Source organism: Cnephaeus nilssonii (assembly GCF_951640355.1).
Source record: "Cnephaeus nilssonii genome assembly, chromosome: 21".
Lineage (NCBI taxonomy): Eukaryota > Metazoa > Chordata > Mammalia > Chiroptera > Vespertilionidae > Cnephaeus > Cnephaeus nilssonii.
In genome coordinates this window covers 37,166,349-37,189,518 of record NC_137092.1, presented here as the reverse complement: position 1 = coordinate 37,189,518, position 23,170 = coordinate 37,166,349, and the positions used below count along the sequence as shown (strand labels likewise).

General features: G+C 41.5%; 1 protein-coding gene across 2 annotated transcripts in view; it reads right to left on the bottom strand.

Moving 5' to 3' along the window:
* The window catches only part of SLAMF6 (SLAM family member 6), a 32,328-nt gene that overhangs the window by 3,831 nt on the left and 5,327 nt on the right, over positions 1-23,170 (bottom strand). For both annotated transcript variants that reach the window (XM_079761654.1, XM_079761655.1), the window contains exons 2-5: positions 5,397-5,723; positions 1,012-1,275; positions 460-564; positions 89-127 (exon numbers count right to left, since the gene is read on the bottom strand). In XM_079761654.1, coding sequence (XP_079617780.1) covers positions 89-127; positions 460-564; positions 1,012-1,275; positions 5,397-5,723 — 735 coding nt within the window. The remainder of the gene's footprint in view (positions 1-88; positions 128-459; positions 565-1,011; positions 1,276-5,396; positions 5,724-23,170) is intronic.

Here is a 23,170-nt window from a genome sequence, read left to right as displayed (position 1 = left end):
GATCCAGCCCTCTGCCTGGCCCCCTTCTTCTTCAGTTTGGCTATTCCCAGCTGTTTTATGGTTGGGAGTTAAGAGTCTAGAAGCTCACCAGGACTCTGGGTTTGCTGAGTAGAACAGCATAAGGAACCTGAAAAATAAAATCAAATAAATCAAACTTGTGACTGTAACGAGAGAGATCTTCCACCCTCCAGCCCCATAGGTGTTTCTCTAGAATATGTGGTGGGAGGAGACCAGAAAGGGAAGGGCAGGCAGGACCTGAGGACCTACACTTCCCAGAGGACAACGTTTCAGGAAATTAGCAGGTGTGGGGTTACATCCCAGGTGTTGTCCTAGTGGACTAGCTGAACCAGTATTTGCATCCTCCCTCTTTTTCCCTGTCTTCCAAAAGATAGGTAAAGGGAACCCCAGACTCGAAGTCTCTGAAACCTTGGAGAAGAGACAAGTAAGAAGAAAGAAAACCTGATACTTTTTTCCTCCAAACAATTAAGGACACGATACAGATCAAAGAAGGCACTAGTATACTCCATATGATAACCCAGTGTTGATTTTTTTCGTTAAAAACACCTGAAAAGAAAAAAAAAAAGAAGTTGCACTTAGGACAATTGAGTAAGGCTCCGTGTTCTTCTCAGAGCCTACACTTAACCTCTTCTAGGCCACTTTTGGGGGCAGGGTGGGTTCATCTATACCCAGAAGCTCTGGGGCTCTGGGCAGGATTTCTGGGGGTAGGAGACAGGGCAGGGCAGAGCCTGGTAGAGCCAGGAGAAGGCAACAATTCTCCCTTCCTAAGGACTTTGCTCTTGGGCTCTGAGTGTGTTGCAGGAGGGTTGGGGGTGGGGTGGGGTGAGGGAGGAAGGTGAGACCTCTGGGGGTAGACATTGAGTGTCTGTCTTCTCCCGGCATCTTTGGCTGCCTCCTATTGGGCTACTGTTTTGGGAATCATGCCAGTCATGTGGTCATGCCACACCCTACAGCTGCTCAAGGCTTTCAGAGAGACCTGAGACAGACTGTTACCTTTGCAGACACTTTGGACAGAGAAGGGGAAGGATAAATCGCTGACAGGATTCTTAGCTATGCAAGTGTATGTCTCTTCATTGGAATTCTTGGGGTCCCAAGAGATAGTGAGGTTTGCTTCCTCCAGAACTGTGTTTCCTGCGACCTGCCACCTGAATGAGACATGGTCATCTGGATTCTCCACAGAGCAGGTCAGTTGGATCTCACAGGTCCCATTCTCAAAGAGTTGAGTGTCATTAGCAACCTGTAAGTTCCTCAGTCGTCCTGTGTGCAGAGAAAAGACCCAGATTAAGGACAAATGGTTTGGCTCAGCCCTCTGTTAAAAATGTCCTTCTCCTCAATGTTTCTGTATTCTCCCCGACACTCTGCTGTATGTTATGATCTATATACTCTGTAAATAACGTTGTTTATGTTGTCTAATTGATGGGATCAAGGTGTAGGGTGACCAAATGACGAGGGACATTAGTATGAGACAGAAAAGCCAGTGTGAGAAATGACAAGTGAAAGACTGAGTTTGCCACCAACTAGTTGGGTCATTTGAGGCTGATCACCTTACTTTTCTGCACTTCAGTTTATTCCTGGAGTCCTTTACAGCCTTTATTTTTTTACCCCTTATGTAAAAACAATTTGGAGAGTAAGCTGAGGGTCAGCCCTACCTTCGCCAGGTTAGAAAACAGAGCCAGGCACAAGAGCCCTGTTTCATCCATAATCAGAAATCCCTAGCTGGGGTGGAAGATGGAAGCTGATCTTCCCGGGGGAACTATACTTCCCACACGTCTACAGGAATTCTGGTCCACATTGCATACGATGCTGGCTCCAGCGGTGACCAAGAGACCCTGACACAGAATGTCAGCAGGACAGAAAAGAACACGTTGAGAACCAAAACATTAGGGAAGAAAGAAGTGAAGAAACTGAGAGAGCAAGCACGTTATTCTGGGCAGCAAAGAAGTACAACCTATTCAGGCATTTGAGAAAGCATTTACTGCAGAAATTTATGAGAGCAGAGACCAGAAATATTGACTGGTGAGATATCAGTAGCAATGGATCAATGGGGACATGGGCACAGTACAGAAAAGGTCACTGACCTAGACTTGGCCTAAGATGACCCAGCAAAGAATAGAATGACTCCAACTGTCTGATTAGAAGAGACCGAGTAATGCTTTAAGTTTAGTTAACTGAGTAGGACTAGTGGAATCTATCTTGCCAGAATGGAGCTTTTATGTGGCAGCAAGAATGTTGGATTTGGAGTTAAGACTTGGATTAGAATCATTACTTAGTTATTTAATGGCTACTCGACCATGACTACATTGTTAATTGTTTCAAGCATCTGTAAAACTGGGCAATAATACTTACTGCTTAGGTCATTATGAGGGTTAAATAAGACAGAGCCTAGCACAGCAATGGCAAATACTTGGCATAAATGTCACATCTCCCTCAGCCTTTGTTCATGGCTGACCAAAACGCTATATTATTACCTTTTTCCACTTGATGAATTTGTAACCAAGTACTTGACATTTCCACTTGGACATAACGTGTATTTCCAATTCAACATGTTCAAAAGAACTCCCGTTTTTCTCTCTAAAACCTGTTCCATCTGCAGCCTTTCTCCGTCTTACTCAATAACAACTTCATCCAATAGCCAAGAATACCCAGAATCCAGGCACTTCTCACTACTTCCCCTGCTACCATCCTGGTCCAAGCCAGCATCATCTCTTGCTTGGATTGTCGCAATGGCCTCCTTATTGGTCCAGTGGCTTCCACCTTTGTTTCTTACAATCTATTTGCAACAGAGCAGCCAGGAGATCTTTTAAGCAAGTAAGTCAAATCATATTACTTCTTTGTAAAACCCTCCAATGGTTCTCAACCTGACTGAGATTTAGCATCAAAAGTCCTTATATTCATGGGCAATATAATAACTGATATTTGTTAAATGCATTCTGTATGCCAAGCATTATACTGAAAAAAAAAAAAAGTCCTTATGTTGGCTGTCAGAGCCTTACATGATGTGGCCCTCAATTTTCTTACTGAACCTTGTTTCCTATTACTCTCTCCTCACTTTGCTTCTTGATGTTCCTTGAACATACAAGGCACAAGAGAATACATGTACTGGATGTTCTTCATCCAGATATCTTCATGGCTTACTCCCTCACCTCCAATAGGTCTGGGCTCAAATGTCATCTTCCCAATGAGGCTTAGTATGACCCTCTAATTAAAATTACTCCCTATTCCCTGTCGGCACTCCTGATGCTCTTATGCTACTCTAATCTCTTTTTTTCTCCACAGCACTCATGGCTTTCTTACATACTGTGTCATTTGTTTATACATTACATGTATTGATTATTACCTCCTCTTACTCTCCACCCAGAATATCAGCTCCATGAAGGCAAGGGATCTTTGTCTGTTTTGCTCATTGATACATTTCAAGTGCCTAAAACAGTTTCTTGTACATTGTCCATAGTCAACAAATATTGTTAACTCAATGAATAAACTTAACATGGCCTCAACGTCTTTTTTAACAGTGAACTCTAGCCCAGCTGCTGTAGCTCAGCAGTTGAGCATTGACCCAGGAACCAACAGGTCACTGGTTTGATTCCTGGTCTGGGCACATGCCGGGGTTGTGGGCTCGATCTCCTGTAGGGGGCGTGCAGGAGGCAGCTGATCGATGATATTTCTCTCTCATTGCTGTTTCTATCTCTCTATACCTCTCCCTTCCTCTCTCTAAAATAAATAAATAAATAAATACATACATACATACATATTTAAACAAACAAAAACAATGAATTCTAGGAAGTTAGTCCCAGTTAGTTGATCATGGCCTGTAAGATAAAATTTTTGCTATCCCTAGCCTGGTATATGAAGTAATTGGTTAATGTTTTATTTTATTTTTTTAAAATATATTTTTATTGATCTCAGAGAGGAAGGGAGAGGGAGAGATAGAAACATCAATGATGAGAGAGAATCATTGATCGGCTGCCTCCTGCACGTCCCCACTGGGGATTGAGTCCACAACCCAGGCATGTGCCCTTGACTGGAATCAAACCTGGGTCCCTTCAGTCCATAGGCCGACTGAGCCAAACCAGCTAGGGCTGGTCAGTGTTTTAAAACACTATATAGTTCATACCTTGAAATTCCTTTGTACTATTGTAAGACATGTTGGTGTAGCTTGCACATCTCTTTGTGTATGTGCCTTTGAAGGAGAGGTACTTTAAAAGACCCTGAGCAGGGATGGACGTTGAGCCTCAGGAGTGTGGTTAGTGCAGAAGTCATGCTTGGTCTTCTGAGTGGAGGCAGAAGAATGTTGTCTCTACAGGTGTGATGGAGCCTGATATGGGATCTGTTCCCAGACTTTCCAATGGATGTGCCTCCTCTCTCCAGGGCCCTAGCTCTGCCTTGATGATCAGTGATTACCCAGAGTTGGTTGAATGATGACCCCCCTTCCCATCCTCCACCACACACACATAGATATTCTAATTCTAAGAATCTTATTTGGAAAAAAGGTCTTTTGCAGATGGATGAGATGATCCTGGATTATCTATCTAGGTGGGCCCTAAATCCAGTAAGTGTCCTTATAAGAGAAAAGCAGAGATATTTGAGACAGACAGAAGAGGAGAAAACACAAGGAAGAGGCAATGAGACCATAGTTCCCCAAGGAAGATAAGCATTCCTGTCATTCATGGCATCACTGATTGCTAGAACTTTCTTTTCTTGACATTGACTCATAAACTATGTCATTATAGTTTCCATCAGTTTATGTTGAGGACCCGAGCTGTCTGGGAAAATATTGTTGTTAATTAAACAACCTCGCTAGAAAATACATTTCTCTTTTTCAACTCATCCTTATAGAACATTTTCTACATAGACTCCTCTTCTGTACACTGACCACTGGGTCAGATGAACCTTTATATAAAGGGAGGCATCACAACCGTTAGTTCTATGGGAAGCTCTCCCACTGACTATCTCTGTGATTGTAGGGTGTTGCTGTAACTGACACTGTGCCTCAGGGGTAAAAATAGTACCTACCTCATAGAGCTTTTGTGAGGATTACATGACAAATACATACATGTAATGCACATGGCAACAAAATCCTAGATATTTCACTTCCATCACTTCCTCTACACTTGTAGTTTGAAAGGAACCATTTTATGGTGTGAGGGGAAGTGAGGTGATTTGGGGTTGGGAGTCACAAGACTTAGGTTCTGTTCTCAGTTCTGTCAACTAACTGGCCATGTGCAATGCTCTTGAATTGCTTTGCCACTGGACCTCAATCGGGCTCCTAGTGCCATATTCTTTACTACTAGGCTCTAGCACATATTTGCAGTCACACAGAATTAAAATATGTAATATTTCTTAGTCTATACAAAATTAAACTCCAATCTTTGACTCACTGAAGATCGACAGATTGTAATCATAAAACTCGGAGGTTCCTGTGGTTATCTGGGCACGATAGGATCCCCTGTCCACCATTGTCAGGTTGTTTATCTGCAACGAGGAGAACTGGATGACTTTCAGTCGATCTTTCCGTTCTGGATCAGTCACCTGGATCTGTGGTGGTTTTGTCTGTGTGACGATGATAGCTACTACGGTTCGATTATGAAGCCAGGTGATGGACTGGATCTCTTCTTCTGCAGAAAACTTCAGGGGGAGAGTTACCGACTCCCCCAGCACCCCGTTCACCAGCAATGGGGGTGCTCCGGTTTGTGAAACTGTGTTCCCTGTAAACACAGAAGGGAAACTGTTGGAAAAGACCTAGATTGCAAAGATGGCGACCGGCTGGAAGGTAGGGAGAGTGTGCGAGTGAGGAACCCATAGAGGAGAGTGTAGACGTGTGTGGTGTGTGTGTGTGTGTGAGCTAGGGTCAGTTAGATTCTGCACGTCTTCCAAGGGGCTCCCTAACTGGGCAGTCCTAGACGGCGCAGCCCCGCGCACAAAGCGGACACTTCTCAGCGGCTGGTGCGGACGCGGAGACCACGCCATCTTGGGAAACAGAGCTGCCTGAGACGCGGATCCTGGCTTCTGACACAAACCAGGACCCTGCAGCCACTGGGCACAGAGAACTGCTATCACAGCTTCAGACCAACAAACAAGAATCCAGACTTCTCAGCAGAATTCCGTGAGTCAAAGAGCCTACCCCACTCCCAGCAGGCGCGCGAGCGCCATAGTAACTGATAGACCCGCCCCTCCCCCAAGCTGCTGAGCGCTCACAGGCGCGCCGAGAGCGCCATAGTAACTGATAGACCCGCCCCTGGCCCAAGCTGCCGAGCTTTGCGCAGAGACGCGCTCCCCACTAGGGAATTTGGCGCGGCACGGGACAGAAGCAGCTCCCGGTCGGGGAAATCTGTCAGTGCGCACAGAGGGCTCCCCTTCGGGGAATTTGGCTTGCGGGTCACAGCTCCCCCTTCTGGGAATCTTAGAGCGTGCACAGAGGGCTTCCTTTCTGGGAAGTTGGCGCGCAGGACGGACTCCGCCCCCCTTCCGGGACTTTGGGAGAGTGCACCACGGAGTCAGCTCACCTTCAGGATTTTAAGAATGAGCGCTCTAGCCGGTTTGGCTCAGTAGAGAGAGCACACACAGGACGCAGCTCCACTTCAGGGAATTTGGCACGCCGGACACAGCTGCCTGGGATCCCTGACTCACAGCGCATTCACACTAAGAGCCAGCGACCCCAATTGTTGTTGCATGCACACACAGGGACCCTGATTCTCAACGAGAAACCTCACAAGGCAACAGAGACTTTGACACTCGAGTCTTGGTGCAGACACAGGGAAACTCTGACTCCTGGCACATCCTAAGGATCTCATTTTCGGCGCATACCAACAGTGTGGTGCAGACAGGGCCCCTGATTCCAAGTGTGCACACGAGACCACACAGAACACTGGGGACACTGACCCTGGGCAAGTCTGGTTCCCACCAACCAAAGGCAGCCACACGTCCTAGTGTCAGAGCACTCCAGTGAAACTCGGGTGGAGCGAAGTCCCCACAGCACACGGCCCAGGTCCACGCAAACGGAAACTTGAGCTTTCTGGTAATAGCCAGAATGGGGAAACGAAATATCTCACAGAGGAAAGAAAATGTGGAGTCGCCAAGAAAGGAAATTAGTGAAACTGAAGCTTGCAACATGACCAAAAAGGAGTTCAGAGTAATGGTCGTGGAATTTATACAACGGATGGATGAGAAAATCAACAACTTATGCAAGAATCAGGAAGAAATGAAGAGTGATATAGCTACAATCAAAAACACCATGGAAAGTTTCAACAGTAGACTACAAGAAGCAGAGGACCGAATTAGTGAGTTAGAAGATCAGGTACAGAAACAAGCTCAAGCTGAACAGCAATTGGAGAAAAAAATTAAAAAGCAGGAGGAAAGCCTAAGGGAGCTTCGGGACAACATGAAACGAAGTAACATGCGTATAATAGGGCTGCCAGAAGGACAAGAAGAGCAGCAGGGTTTAGAAAATCTATTTGAAGAAATAATGACAGAAAACTTCCCGGATATGGGAAAGATAAAAGTTACGCAAGTAAAGAGAGTCCCAAGCAGGATCAACCCCAAAAGACCCACACCAAGACATGTCATAATTTCAATGGCAAATATAAATGATAAAGAGAGAATCCTAAAGGCGGCAAGAGAGAGACAGAGAGTTACCTACAAAGGAACACCCATCAGATTGTCAAATGATTACTCATCAGAAACACAACAAGCTAGAAGTGAATGGAAGGAGGTATACAAAGTGTTGCAAAGCAAAGGACTGAATCCAAGAATACTATATCCAGCAAGACTATCAATCAAAATTGAAGGGGAAATCAGGAGCTTTGCAGACAAAAAAAGCCTCAGGGAGTTTATCACCACCAAACCAGCAATGCAAGAATTGCTAAAGGGAATACTGTAAAAAGAAGAAATAAACAGGTAAGAAGGAATACAGACACAAAAATAGATATGACTGCAAACAAATACCTTTCAGTAATAACTTTAAATGTAAACGGACTAAATGCTCCAATCAAAAGACATCGAGTAGCTGAATGGATAAAAAAACACGACCCATGTATATGCTGTCTACAAGAGACCCACCTCAGAACAAGAGACTCACACAGATTGAAAGTGAAGGGATGGAAAAATATCTTTCAGGCAAATGGAAATGAAAAAAAAGCAGGGGTAGCAATACTTATATCTGACAAAATAGACCTCAAAGTAAATGCCATAACAAGAGATAAGGAAGGCCACTTCATAATACTAAAGGGAGAAATACAACAAGAAGAAATAATTCTGGTAAACATATACGCTCCCAATATAGGAGCACCCAAATACATAAAAAAACTCCTGGAGGATATCAAGGGAGAGATTAATAGCAATACAATCATAGTAGGAGACTTTAATACCCCACTATCACCACTGGACAAATCCTCTAAACAAAAAATCAGCAAAGAAACAGCAATCTTAAATGACTCACTAGACCAGATGGAATTAATTGACATCTTCAGAACATTTCACCCCAAAGCCACAGAATATACATTCTTCTCAAGTGCACATGGGTCATTTTCAAAGATAGACCATATGCTGGGTCACAGGCAAAATCTCTTCAAATTCAAGAAGATAGAAATTATATCAAGCATCTTCTCAGATCACAGTGGCATAAAACTGGAAATCAACTACAATAAATACAATCCAAAGAAATCAAACACATGGAGACTAAACAGCATGCTATTAAACAAGGACTGGGTCACCAGAGAGATCAAGGAAGAAATAAAAATCATCATGGCAACAAATGACAATGAAAACACAATAATCCAAAATCTATGGGACACAGCGAAAGCAGTCTTGAGAGGGAAGTTCATAGCTCTACAAGCCTATTGCAAAAAACAAGAAACAATGGTAATAAATTACTTAACCCTACAACTCAAAGAGCTAGAAAAAGCGCAGCAAGAAAAGCCCAGTGTAACCAGAAGGAAGGAAATAACAAAGATCAGAGCGGAGATAAATGACATAGAGACCAAAGAAACAATACATAAGATCAACAAAACCAAGAGCTGGTTCTTTGAAAGGATAAACAAGATTGAAGGACCTCTAGCCAGGCTCACCAAGAAGCAAAGAGAGAGGACCCAAATAAACAAAATCAGAAATGAAAGAGGTGAAATAACAACAGACCCCGCTGAGATACAAAGGATTGTTACAAAATACTACGAACAACTCTATTCCAACAAACTGGACAACCTGGAGGAAATGGACATATTCCTAGAAAAATATAACCTTCCAAAAATCAATCAAGAAGAATCTAAACAGCTCAATAGGCCAATAACTATGGACGAAATTGAAGCAGTCATCAAAAAGCTTCCGGCAAACAAAAGCCCGGGGCCTGATGGCTTCACAGGAGAGTTTTACCAAACATTCAAGGAAGAACTAAAACCTATCCTCCTCAGACTATTCCAAAAAATTCAAGTGGAAGGAACACTTCCAAGCTCCTTCTATGAAGCCAGCATCACCCTAATACCAAAACCAGATAAAGACAACACAATGAAAGAGAATTACAGACCAATATCCCTCATGAACATAGATGCCAAAATCCTCAACAAAATTCTAGCAAATCGGCTCCAGCAGTACATCAGAAAGATCATACACCATGACCAAGTAGGATTTATCCCAGGAATGCAAGGATGGTACAATATCCGCAAATCAATAAACGTGATACATCACATAAACAAATTGAAAGATAAAAATCACATAGTCATATCAATTGATGCAGAAAAAGCATTTGACAAAATCCAACACCCTTTCTTGATAAAAACTCTCAACAAGATGGGAATAAAAGGCTCATACCTCAACATAATACAAGCTATATATGATAAACCCACAGCAAACATCATACTCAATGGACAAAAACTAAAAACATTTCCCCTAAGAACAGGAACAAGACAGGGATGCCCACTCTCACCACTCCTGTTTGACATAGTACTGGAAGTATTAGCCATTGCAATTAGACAAGAAGAAGAAATAAAAGGCATCCAAATTGGAAAAGAACAAGTAAAGCTGTCTTTATTTGCAGACGACATGATATTGTACATAAAAAATCCAAAAGACTCCGTCAAAAAACTAATAGACTTAATAGAGGAATTCGGCAATGTAGCAGGATACAAAATTAACGCCAAGAAATCTATGGCCTTTCTATACACCAATAGTGAACTTACAGACAGAGAGACTAAAAAGGCAATCCCATTTACCATCGCGCCAAAAAAATTAAGATACCTAGGAATAAACTTAACTAAGGAGGTAAAAGACCTATACACGGAAAACTACAGGACACTGAAAAAAGAGATAGAGGAAGACGTAAACAGATGGAAGAACATACCATGTTCATGGATTGGTAGAATCAACATCATTAAAATGTCCATACTACCCAAAGCAATCTATAGATTCAATGCACTCCCCATTAAAATACCAACGGCATATTTCACAGACCTTGAAAGAACTCTCCAAAAATTCATCTGGAATAAAAAAAGACCCCGAATAGCCACAGCAATCCTGAGAAAGAAGAATAAAGTAGGAGGGATCTCAATACCAGATTTCAAGCTGTATTACAAAGCCACTGTTCTCAAAACAGCCTGGTACTGGCACAAGAACAGACATATAGATCAATGGAACAGAATAGAGAATCCAGATATTGACCCAAACCACTATGCTCAATTAATATTTGACAAAGGAGGCATGAACATACAATGGAATAAAGACAGTCTCTTCAATAAATGGTGTTGGGAAAATTGGGCAGATACATGCAAAAAAATGAAGCTTGATCACCAACTTACGCCATACACAAAAATAAACTCAAAATGGATACAGGACTTAAACATAAGACGGGAAACCATAAAAATACTAGAGCAATCCACAGGCAGCAAAATCTCAGACATATGCCAAAAGAAATTCTTCACTGACACTGCTCCTAGGGCAGTGGAAGCTAAAGAGAAAATTAACAAATGGGACTACATCAAAATAAAAAGCTTTTTCACGGCAAAAGAAACCATCAACAAAACAACAAGAAGGCCCACTACATGGGAGAACATATTTGCAAATGGCATCACTGATAAAGGTTTAATCTCCAACATCTACAGGCAGCTTATGCAACTTAATAAAAGGAAGATAAATGATCCAATAAAAAAATGGGCAACAGACCTAAATAGAATCTTTTCAAAAGAAGACAGAAGGAAGGCCAAGAGACACATGAAAACATGCTCAACGTCACTAATTATCCGAGAGATGCAAATCAAAACAACAATGCGGTACCATCTTACACCTGTCAGAATGGCTATCATCAACAAATCAACAAACGACAAGTGTTGGCGAGGATGCGGAGAAAAAGGAACCCTCGTGCACTGCTGGTGGGAATGCAGATTGGTGCAGCCACTGTGGAGAACAGTATGGAGTTTCCTCAAAAAACTGAAAATGGAACTCCCATTTGACCCAGTAATCCCACTCCTGGGAATATATCCGAAGAAACTAGAAACACCAATCAGAAAGGATATATGCACCCCTATGTTCATAGCAGCACAATTCACCATAGCTAAGATTTGGAAACAGCCTAGGTGCCCATCAGCAGATGACTGGATCAGAAAACTGTGGTACATCTACACAATGGAATACTATGCTGCCATAAAAAAGAAGGAATTCTCATCATTTGCAGCAACCTGGATGGAATTGGAGAACATTATGTTAAGTGAAATAAGTCAGTCAATGAAAGAAAAATACCACATGATCTCACTCATTTATGGATAATAAAGAAAATTATAAACTGTTGAACAAAAAGATAGATACAGAGACAGTAAAGCATCAAACAGACTGTCAAATTACAGGGGGAAGGATAGGGAGAGATGGGGGAGATAAGAGATCAATCAAAGGACTTGTATGCATGCATATAAGCATAACCAATGGACGCAAAACTCTGGGGGGTGAGGGCATATATGGGAGTGGGGTGGGGGGGGGCAATGGTAAGATATGTACACATATAATACCTTAATAAAAAAAATTGGAAAGAAAAAAAAAAAAAGAAGGGAAACTGTTGAAACAGACTATCAAAAAGGCTCCACCCCAAACAAAATGTATAGCACTCTTGGTTAATGGGCTGTTAGCCCAGATGATCCTGGCTCAGTTTACTCTCCCACACTGGCTGGTTACCCACGGCCATACACACTATCTGACTCCAGCCTCTGAGTTCTTTCTCTGGGCATAAGGTAGAGGGGGACAAGGAACTGCATCAACTCCCTGCCACAGATTCCAAAACCATAAGTGTTTGCTGATAATTTATAATTAAAATAAACATTTACTGATGACCTGCTATGTGTCCAACATAGTGGGCTTGTGAGATTTAGAGGACGAGTAATCAGAATTTACAGTTCTTTTTATACATTACTTCATTTGATGCGGACAATAATTTCTGTGAGGTAGGTAGATGGATGCTATTATCTCAATTTATAACAAAACTGAGGCATAGAGTAGTTCATTAGTAATTTTCCCAGGGTTGCATAGCTAAAGAATGAGTCAGGATTCAAACTCAACTACTTTGACTCTAACTACTTTGTGCTCTTTTTAGGATACTAGAAGTCATCTTTTCTCCTTTCAAAAAGATTATATTTAGTAGGAGAGATACACATAAAAGTAATAAATATCATTTAAAAGGAATGTATAATGGCCATATTCTAATGAGCTTATCTCAGAACCATTAATGTTTGAGCAAAAAAGGTGAAATAGTCACAAATATTCTTTTAAAATATATATATTTTTTACTAATTTCAGCAAAGAAGGGAGAGGGAGAGAGAGGTAGAAACATCAATGAAGAGAAAGAATCATTGATCAGCTGTATCTTGCATGCCCCCTCCTGGGGATTGAGCCTGCAACCTGGGCATGTGCCCTGACCGGGAATCGAACTGTGACCTCCTTGTTCATAGGTTAATTCTCAACCACTGAACCCCACCAGCCAGGCACAAAGATTCTTAAAGAAGATGCTTCCGTAGCATCCTTTGCCGAATACTTAGATAAATACTTAAACAATTATTACACTCTTTTGTAGCCCTCTGTTTACTTGTTTGCCTAACCAATCATACTTCAATTATCTTTGCATTTCAGCACTGTGCCTGATACAAAGTAGTATCTGTTTGAACGAATCAAACAATCAGTAACTATAACCATGACCTTAACATTCTTGAGATCTCTTTATTCTCAGGAGAGGATCTGAGTAGGGGAGGAACCCTGACACTCAGCTCCTGGGTGAGCTCTTTTTTTTTCCTAAACTGTCTTGTGGATGCCAGGCACATGAACATTGCCATCATCAGTACTACCTGCCTACCACACCTTTCCCATCAGCACTTTAACATGCTCTTATTTGTCATCTTAACCCTTCCCTCTTGAAACCATGAGAAAACATCATAAGGAAAAACGTTGAGAGAAAACCCCCAAATATAAACAGAATACATGATATGATTCCATTTATTTTAAAGTTAAAAAGCAGGCAAAACAAATCTATGCTGTTTGAAGTCAAGATGGTGGTTACCTTTGAGGAGGTGGGAGGGATGACAAGTAGGAGGGAGCAAAAGGGAGAATTGGGGGGAGGGGAGCTGATAATGTTCTATTTCTTGGCCTGTGTCTGTATACGTAAATGTATTCATTTTATTTTATTTATTTATTTTATTTTTATTTTTTCATTTTTTTATTAAGGTATTATATGTGTACATATCTTACCATTGCCCCCCCACCCCACTCCCATACATGCCCTCACCCCCCAGAGTTTTGTGTCCATTGGTTATGCTTATATGCATGCATACAAGTCCTTCGGTTGATCTCTTATCTCCCCCACCTCTCCCTAACCTTCCCGCTGTAATTTGACAGTCTGTTTGATGCTTTACTGTCTCTGTATCTATCTTTTTGTTCAACAGTTTATAATTTTCTTTATTATCCATAAATGAGTGAGATCATGTGGCATTTTTCTTTTATTGCCTGGCTTATTTCACTTAGCATAATGTTCTCCAATTCCATCCAGGTTGCTGCAAATGGTAAGAATTCCTTTCTTTTTTATGGCAGCATAGTATTCCATTGTGTAGATGTACCACAGTTTTCTGATCCAGTCATCTGCTGACGGGCACCTAGGCTGTTTCCAAATCTTAGCTATGGTGAATTGTGCTGCTATGAACATAGGGGTGCATATATCTTTTCTTATTGGTGTTTCCAGTTTCTTAGGATATATTCCTAGGAGTGGGATTACTGGGTCAAATGTATTCATTTTATACATTGAGATGATACTTAGGATTTGTACAGTTTTCTCTCTGTATGTTCAATTTTAGTAAAGTATATTAAAACAACAAAAACAAAACAAAACAAAATGATGACAATGACCTATACAGACCAAAATGCTCTGGTTATTTTTCCCTCTTCTACCTAATGTCCCATAACTGTTCCCTGTGTTCACTTTGCTCAGACTACGCTGGCTTGGTTATTCCTTGAGATGGTCAGGCCTGGTTCACTTGCAATTGTCTTTGCCTGGAATGAGCTTCTCCCTGGTGTCCATGTGTCTCACTCTTTGTCTCCATAGGTCCTTCATGCCAATACTCCCTCTCAGAGACCTTCTGTGGCCACTCTTTCCTCATCACTAGCCCTTACCCTATACACTCAGCTGCCTTTGAATTTCATTTTCTCCTTTATACTTACTATCTAGCATACTTTATAATTTGTGTGTTTGGTTTTATAATTTCTTTTTTCCTTCACTAGAGCAGCAGTTCTCAACCTGTGGGTTGCGACCCCTTTGGGGGTCGGTCGAATGACCCTTTCACAGGGGTCGCCTAAGACCATCGGAAAACACAGATATTTACATGACGATTCATAAAGTAGCAAAATGACAGTTATGAAGTAGCAACGAAAATAATTTTATGGTTGGGGGTCACCACAACATGAGGAACTGTATTAAAGGGTCGCGGCGTTAGGAAGGTTGAGAACCACTGCACTAGAGAGTAAGCTCCATGAAAGCAAGAATTTCTCTTTGTCTTGTCCATTGCTGTGAACACCTATGAACAGTGCTTGGTACACAATAGGTATTCAATGCATATTTGTTGAGTAAAAGGACACATCTTCATCCCTTCTTCTGAAGGTTCACAGTGGTCGGCAAACTGCGGGGCACGAGCCACATGCGGCTCTTTGGCCCCTTGAGTTTTTAGCAAAGGCCAGCTTAGGAGTACCCTAATTAAGTTAATAACAATGTACCTACCTAAGTTTAAAAAATTTGGCTCTCAAAAGAAATTTCAATCGTGTCTGTTGATATTTGGCTCTGTTGACTAATGTGTTTGCCGACCACTGGTCTAGGCTATGAAAGAAAATTCCTTTTTGTAAGGAGTCTGGGCATACCCTGTGGCCGAAAGACTCCCCAGGAACTGTTCCTCCCTCACCTAACACATTCTTTAAGGTTCCTTTGTTTGTATAGATAGCAATTACTCATTTATTTAATAAATTGTTCATTCTTGTATTTACTCAGTTCCATGCCAATTTAGTGAGTAAAGCCTCAGAAATTATGAAATTCAGACCATATTTATTAGATTCCTTTTATGTACCAGTTTCTGGGCTAACGACTGGGAATACAAATATGAATAAGACATATTGGTCCTCTGGGCTGTGCATGTGGTAGAGGAACCTGACTGGTAGACAGTAGTTATGGTACAGTGAGTTAGAGCTTGACCTAGGATAGAGCTTGCCTTCACATTGTCCTCGAACCACTAATTGCACCCTGAGCACTCAATATCAGATACTTCTTTCTAGTTGTTATAATTATGAGATTGTTCACCCCCTTTCTTTCTTTTTAAAAAATCTTTATTGTTGAGAGTATTACAGATATCCCTCCTTCTCCCCGTCCCACCCCTCCCCCCTGCCGCCCGCATAACCTCCTCCAGGCCTTCACCACCCTATTGTCAGTGTCCATAGGTAATGCATATGTGCATATAAGATGTTAGGTTAATCTCTTCCCGCCTCCCCTTCCCCCTTCCTCCTTCCCTCTGAGATTCATCAGTCTGTTCCATGTTTCCATGCCTCTGATTCTATTTTATTCATCAGTTAATTTTATTCATTAGATTTCTTGTTCATTTATTTTGACTTTTAGATTCAATTATTAATGGAAATGTATTTATTGCCTTTTTATTGTTCATATTTTTTATCTTTTTATTTTCTCCTTCTTCCACTTTTTTTTTTTTTAAAGATTAGGTGGGAGTCCCGGAAGGCCTAGGCACAGGCCTGGAGCAGGTCTCCAAAGCCCAAAATCCGGCAGCCCATCAGAGCTCATTGCAAAATATAAAATGCTTCATGAATTTGCTTGTCATCCTTGAGCAGGGGCCATGCTAATTTTCTCTGCATTGTTCCAATTTTAGTATATGTGCTGCCTTAGCGAGCACTTCTGCTTCTTAAAGAAAACCCTTTTGCCCTAGCTGGTTTGGTTCAGTGGATAGAGCAGGGGTCCTCAAACTTTTTAAACAGGGGGTCAGTTCACTGTCCCTCAGACCGCTGGAGGGCCGGACTATAGTTAAAAAAAAAAAACTATGAACAAATTCCTATGCACACTGCACATATCTTATTTTGAAGTAAAAAAACAAAACGGCAAAAACAACCGCATGTGGCCCGCGGGCCGTAGTTTGAGGATGCCTGGGATAGAGTATTGGCCTGCGGGCTGAAGGGTCCTGGATTTGATTCCAGTCAAGGGCACATGCCCAGGGTTGTAGGCCCAATCTCCAATAGGGGGTGTGCAGGAGGCAGCTGATCAATGATTCTCATCATTGATGTTTCTATTTCTCTCTCCTTTCCTCTTTGATATATATATATATATATATATATATTTAAAGAATACCCTTCAGCCCTAGTTGGTTTGGCTTAGTGGTTAGAGAGTTGGCCTGTAAACTGAAGGATCCCAGGTTCGATTCTGGTCAAGGGTACATGCCTGGGTTTCAGACTCAACCCCAGTGGGGGTCGTGCAAGGAGGCAGCCAATCAATTGATGTTCCTATTTTGCTATCCCTCTCCCTTCCTCTCTAAAATCAATAAAAATATATATATTTTTAAAAAAGAATACCCTTCAACATTTCATGTAAAACTGGTTTGGTGGTGATGACTCTTTTAGCTTTTTCTTATCTGGGAAGCTCTTTATCTGACCTTCAATTCTAAATGATAGCTTTGAGGATAAAGTAATCTTGTTTATAGGTCCTTGCTATTCATCACTTTGAATATTTCTTGTCACTTCCTTCTGGCCTGCAAAGTTTCTGTTGAGAAATCAGCTGACAGTCTCATGGGCTCTCCCTTATAGGTAACTAACTGCTTTTCTCTTGCTGCTTTTAAAATTCTCTCTTTGCCTTTAACCCTTGGAATTTTAATTATGATGTGTCTTGGTGTGAGCCTCTTTGGGTTCCTCTTATTTGGGACTCTCTGTGCTTCCTGGACTTGTAAGTCTATTTCCTTCACCAGGTAGGGGAAGTTTTCTGTCATTATTTCTTCAAATATCTTGCACTCCCTAGAGCTTCTCCTTCTGGCACCCCATAATGTGAATGTTGGTATTCTTGAAGTTGTCCCAGAGGTTCCTTACACTCTTGTTGGAGACTGGGTGTAAGCTGACAGAGTCCTTACTGATAAGATTCAGTCCCCTACCCACACAGTGTTCCCAGGCTTGTTTGGATGGCGATTTCCAATTATCAGTAGAATGAGAGCAACCTTTCATGGCTTACCAAGAAGTCTGTAACTGTTTACTGAGATTTGCTGTACTGAGAATTTGCCTTTCTGCTCTATCTCTCCCTTAGAGATTAAGAGGAACAAAGAGTACATTCCTCTTGACGGACCTCCTATTTAAGTGTTTGTGTATAAAAAGCATTACGCAGTTAATAAAGCTGCTGCAATCTGAAAAATGGCTTGCAGCCCTCCTGATCCCGCTTTCTTGTCTTTCTTTTCTTAATTCCCACCTCCCTACTTCAGCCCAGTTCACCTGTCAGGCTGGCCCTGACACACTCTCATATTTTTGGATTCTTTTTTCTTTTTGCTGTTCTGATTGGGTGTTTTTTGCTTTCTCATATTCCAAATCATTGATTTGATCCTCAAAATCATCTACTCTACTGTTGAATCCCTATAGATTATTCTTTATTTCAGTTAGTGTATGCTTAATTTCTGACTGGTCCTTTTTCCTGTCTTTGAAATTCTCACAAAGATTCTTGAAAGTCTCACTCAGTCCCTTGAAGCTGTCATTAAATCCCCTGAAGTTCAAATTAAGATCCTTGAGCAACCTGATAACAATTGTTTTGAACTTTGTATTTAATAGTTTGCTTGCTTCCATTTCTTTCATTTGTGATATGTTTCTTTGAGCTGCTTCCCTGTGCTTGTTTTTCTGTATTAGGTAGATCTGCCATGTCTCCCAGACTTGGAAGAGTGGCCTTGTGTAGTAGGTGTCCTGTAGGGTCCAGTGTCTCAGCCTCCCAGTCACCTGAGCTGGCCCCTCTAGGTGCACCCCTGTGTGGGCTATGTGCACAGTCTTATTTTAGTTGAGCCTTGATTGCTCTTGGTGTCACTGGGAGGAATTGACCTTCAGGCCAATTGGCTGTGAGGACCAGCTCTGACTATAGCAGAAGACCTGCTGTGCAGGAAACATCCCTACAGAGCAGAACTTGCTTCAGTGGGGCTTTGGTGCTCCTTGAGTCTGCTCCTTGAGTGTGTCACTTGTGAATGCGTAGAGTTGTAATCTGGTATGGTCTGAAGCTCTCCACCAGATACACTGGCTCTGGGGCCTCCTGGGAGGTGCAAAGTCAGCCATTGCCTGGGGCTACAGAGAGATGTGCAGATGGCTGCTATTTGTATTGGGCTTGGAAGGCCCAGCTGTAAAGCAAAGCAGGTTGGTGCTAGTGTTGGGTCTTGGGCCTCTTATTGATAGGTTTGGGGAATGCTGATGCCAGTTGCTGCTTGTTTGAGGGATTTTAGGGAAGTCTGAAGTCTGAGCTAGGACAGGCCAATCATATGGAAAAGCTGCTACAAACAGCTTGGGTGGGGTTGCAAATTGAATGGGGCAGGGTTTCAGGGAATCACCAGGGTAGAATAAACAGTGTGAGCCAGGCTTATGGAAGCTCATATTTGGCTGCCAGTCAGCACTGTGATGGGGGAAGTCTCAGCATAGGAACAATGACCCCTGTGAGCACCCCTGTCTGGAAGAAAGCCACCTCAGGGTTCTTGCCCCAATGCCAGACAATTCAGTTCCTGCCCATATGTCCCTGGATCCCCCAAAGCCACCACCTGGTGCTGGAACTTAGAGGAAACTGTACCATGTTTATGCGTTGGCCTTTTAAGAGGAATTGCCTGGGGCTCCAGCAGCCTCCATATCACTTAGCCACAATCCCCACTGTTTTTCACAGCCCAAAGTTATAGGGACTTCTCTTCCCAGCTCTGGAACCCTGGGAGGGGGGTCTGGTGTGGGGCTGGGACCCCTTGCTTCTCATGGGAGGCCCTTGCATCCGAGATATCCTTACTGATTGAAAAAAATGCCACATGCAGCTGTTGGACCAGCCCAGTCTGTGCCTCTGCCCCTTCTATCAGTATCGATATACTTTCATCTTTACTTCTGTAGTTGTAGGACTTCCATCAGCCAGATTTATGATTTGAATGATGGTTGTTCTGTATTTTAGTTGTAATTTTGATGTGATTGTAGGAGACAGCAAGAACTAGTGTTTACCTACACTGCCATCTTGGTTCTCCTCTGTTTTCCCCCTTTCTATTCCATAATTTCGAAGTAAAAATTATGTTTGTTATTTCTATATTCTTAGCATTTAGCACAATTTCTAGCTCAATAAAAAATATATTATTTATTCCAGAAAGAGTAATGGGGGGGGGGGGGGAGAAAGAGAGAGAGAGAGAGAGAGAGAGAGAGAGAAACATCAATGACGAGGGCAAATCATTGATTGGCTGCCTCCTGCATGCCCCCATCTGGGGATTGAACCCAAAACCCAGGCATATGCCCTGACTAGAAATTGTACCATGACCACCTGGTTCATAGGTCAATGCTCAACTACTGAGCGATGCTGGCTGGGCTCTAGCTCAGTTAATATTGATCTGATAGAGGTATGTGCTCCATGCGAGCACACATAATGAGAATGATGATCAGGAAGAGTTGGGGTGTGCCAGGAAACATTCCACAGAGGAGGTACTTTTGTAGCAGGGTTTTGAATAAAAACAAGAGGTTCTCCATGGTTTGATCATTTGTGATTCTTCCAAGAATGCCCTGCTTCTTCTTTGTTCTTTTGTTTTCTTTGCCTGAAACACTCTTTCCCACCTTTTCCAGGAAGTGAGCTCCTATTGATCCTTCAAGGATGAGCTCAAATATCTCTTTCCCTCTGCTTATATTTGTGGGAAGTTTGGTACAGGGTGAGAAGAAAAGAGTTTGTGGTGGGAGAATAGACGAAGGGGGTAGAAGGAGAAGATGGTAGAATAGTTCTCTGTAGGTATAAAGGGGAAAAAAAAGATTTGAGCCACTATGCTTAGAGAAGGTAAAGGTTAGAAGTTACTGCAAATGTTCAAAAGGTCCTCTGTGAGACTTTAGCCACAAGTATAGCTGCTTTGGGGTGGGGTACAGGTGATGTGGTGTGTCCCAGAGGGCACAAGGAGGCCCTTTACTCTGCCGGTAACCAGCACTGATGCTTTGGGAATGTTCTGGGCCAGGATCCTTGTCATGGATATTGATGTTCTTGGAGTAAGCAGGACAATGAAGTGTACTCTAAGTGGCTCTGCTGGCAGCAGGTATGAAGGACTAGAAGCAGAAGAGAAGGTTGAGAATTGGAAAGATACCTTATGACTGCAACTGAAGGCTGCTTAGATGGCCCATGGGAAGCATCCCTTTGGGGACCCTTATAAGTCACTGAGGGATCACTTGGAGTGTGGAGGTGATGCAGAGGTCCTGCCAATTTTCTGGCAAGGATGTCAAGTCAGCAGACATGTGGGGTATGTTTGTTGACATGTTTTATTCATTGGATGATGTGCTTCTGGGAACATGAATAATGTCTTACTCAGCTCTTTATGGTCCCAATACTTGACCCAGGGAACTCAGTGAATCTAAGTAGACTGAGATTAGAATGTGAAGTGTCTTAAATGGTTACTGAATAATTTTTTGAAAGATATCAAGAAATATGGAGTAATTTTTAGAATTGGGAAAGTATAAAGAAAAGTGTTTTGGAAAGGAGAGGAGAAAGGTAGGACTGAGTTGATTAAAAAAAAAAAGCAGAGAAACATAGAAACACACCTGAAACCTATATGTTCATATTGACCAATGTCACTCAAATAAATTTAACTTAAAAAAAAAAGAAAAACAGAGAAACTTTGGGGTTTCTAACCTAGGGGATTGGCTTAGGCCTGTCTACAGGAAAGAGGGATATAATATGCTATTTTAGCTCAGCATGAAACAAGTTTAGAAGGAGAGTTGGGGCTGATTTCTCAAGAGATTTAATAGAGAAGAGAAACATAGGACAGAATCTTAAAAATGACAAGGGAAAATGAAAGTAGAATAACCTAAAGTTAAAGGAAGCAACGAAAACAACACTTGAAGGGAAATTTATAGCTATATATATAGCTATATTGATATTAAAAAAGAAAAACATCTCAACTCAATAACCTAACTTTGCACCATAAGGATCTAGAAAAAGAACAAAATAAACCCAAAGCCTAACAGAAAGGAAACACTAAAGATTAGAGCAGAAATAACCAAAATAGAGAATGTAAAACCAACAGAGAAAATCAACAAAACCAAAATTTGGTTCTTTTAAAAGATAAACAGATTTGACACACATTTAGCTAGATTAAATAGGAAAATAATGGAGAATACTAAAATTACTAAATTAGAAATGAAAGAGTGGACATTACTGCAGACCTTATAGAAATAAAAAGGAATTATAAGAGAATACTATGAAACAGACAAATTCCTAGAAACAAGCAAATTACAAAGACTAACTTAAGAATAAATATAAAATCTGAGAGGACCGGTAACAAGTAGAGAGATTGAATCAGTAATCAAAGATATACTAAGCCCAGGACGAAATGGCTTCACTGGTGAATTCGACCTATTATTTAAGGAACTAGAGGCCTGGTACATGAAATTCGTGCACAGGTAGGGTCCCTAGGCCTGGCCAGTGATCAGGGCCGATCAGGGCATTCTGGCCACTGGCTGGGGCCTTCCTTCCTTCCACACTGCCCCGTAGTGGTCAGTGCATGTCATAGCAAGTGATCAAACTCCCAGTCTCCTGGTCAAACTCCTGAGGGGACACTTGGCATATTAGCCTTTTATATATGTAGATAATTAACACCAATCCTTCCCAAACCCTTCCCAAAAAAATAGAAGAGGAGAAAGCACTTTCTAATTCATCCTATGAGGGCAGCATTACCAAAGCCAAAGACATTTCCCTCCCCCAAATAAAATTACCAATTAATATCTCTTATGAATATTGATGTAAAAATCCTCAACAAAGTACTAACAAACTCAATCCAGGAGCATTTTAAAAGGATGATACATCATGACTTAGTGGAATTTATCTCAGAAATGCAGGAGTGGTTTTATATATGAATATTAATGCAATATATCACATTAAAAAAACTAAAGAAAAGAGACACGCCATTATCTTAATCAATATAGAAAAAGTACTTAACAAAATCCAAAACCATTTCACATTTAAGAATCTAGGATTAATAGGAGATGTTTTTACTTTGATAAAAGTCATCTTGAAAACCCACAGCTAACATTCTACTTAAGGATGAAAGGCTGAAAGCCTTTCACCAAAACCAGGGCTAAGATAACAGTACCTGCTTTCACCACTTCTATTCAACACTGTACTGGAAGTTCTAGCTAGAGCAATTAGGCAAGAAAAAGAAATAAAAGATATCTCAATTGAAAAGGAAGAAATGAAGCTATTCTTATCTTTTAGATAGAAAATCCTAAAGAACCCACACACAAAATATCATCAGAGCTAATCAATTAATTTATCCAAATTGAAGAATAGAAGATCAATATACAAAAATCAGTTATAGTCCTACACACTAACAATGAACATGTGAAAGGAAATTAAAACAATTCCATTTACAATAGCATCCAATATAATAAAATATCTAGGAATAATTTAACCAAGGAGATGCAAGATTTTACACTGAAAACTATA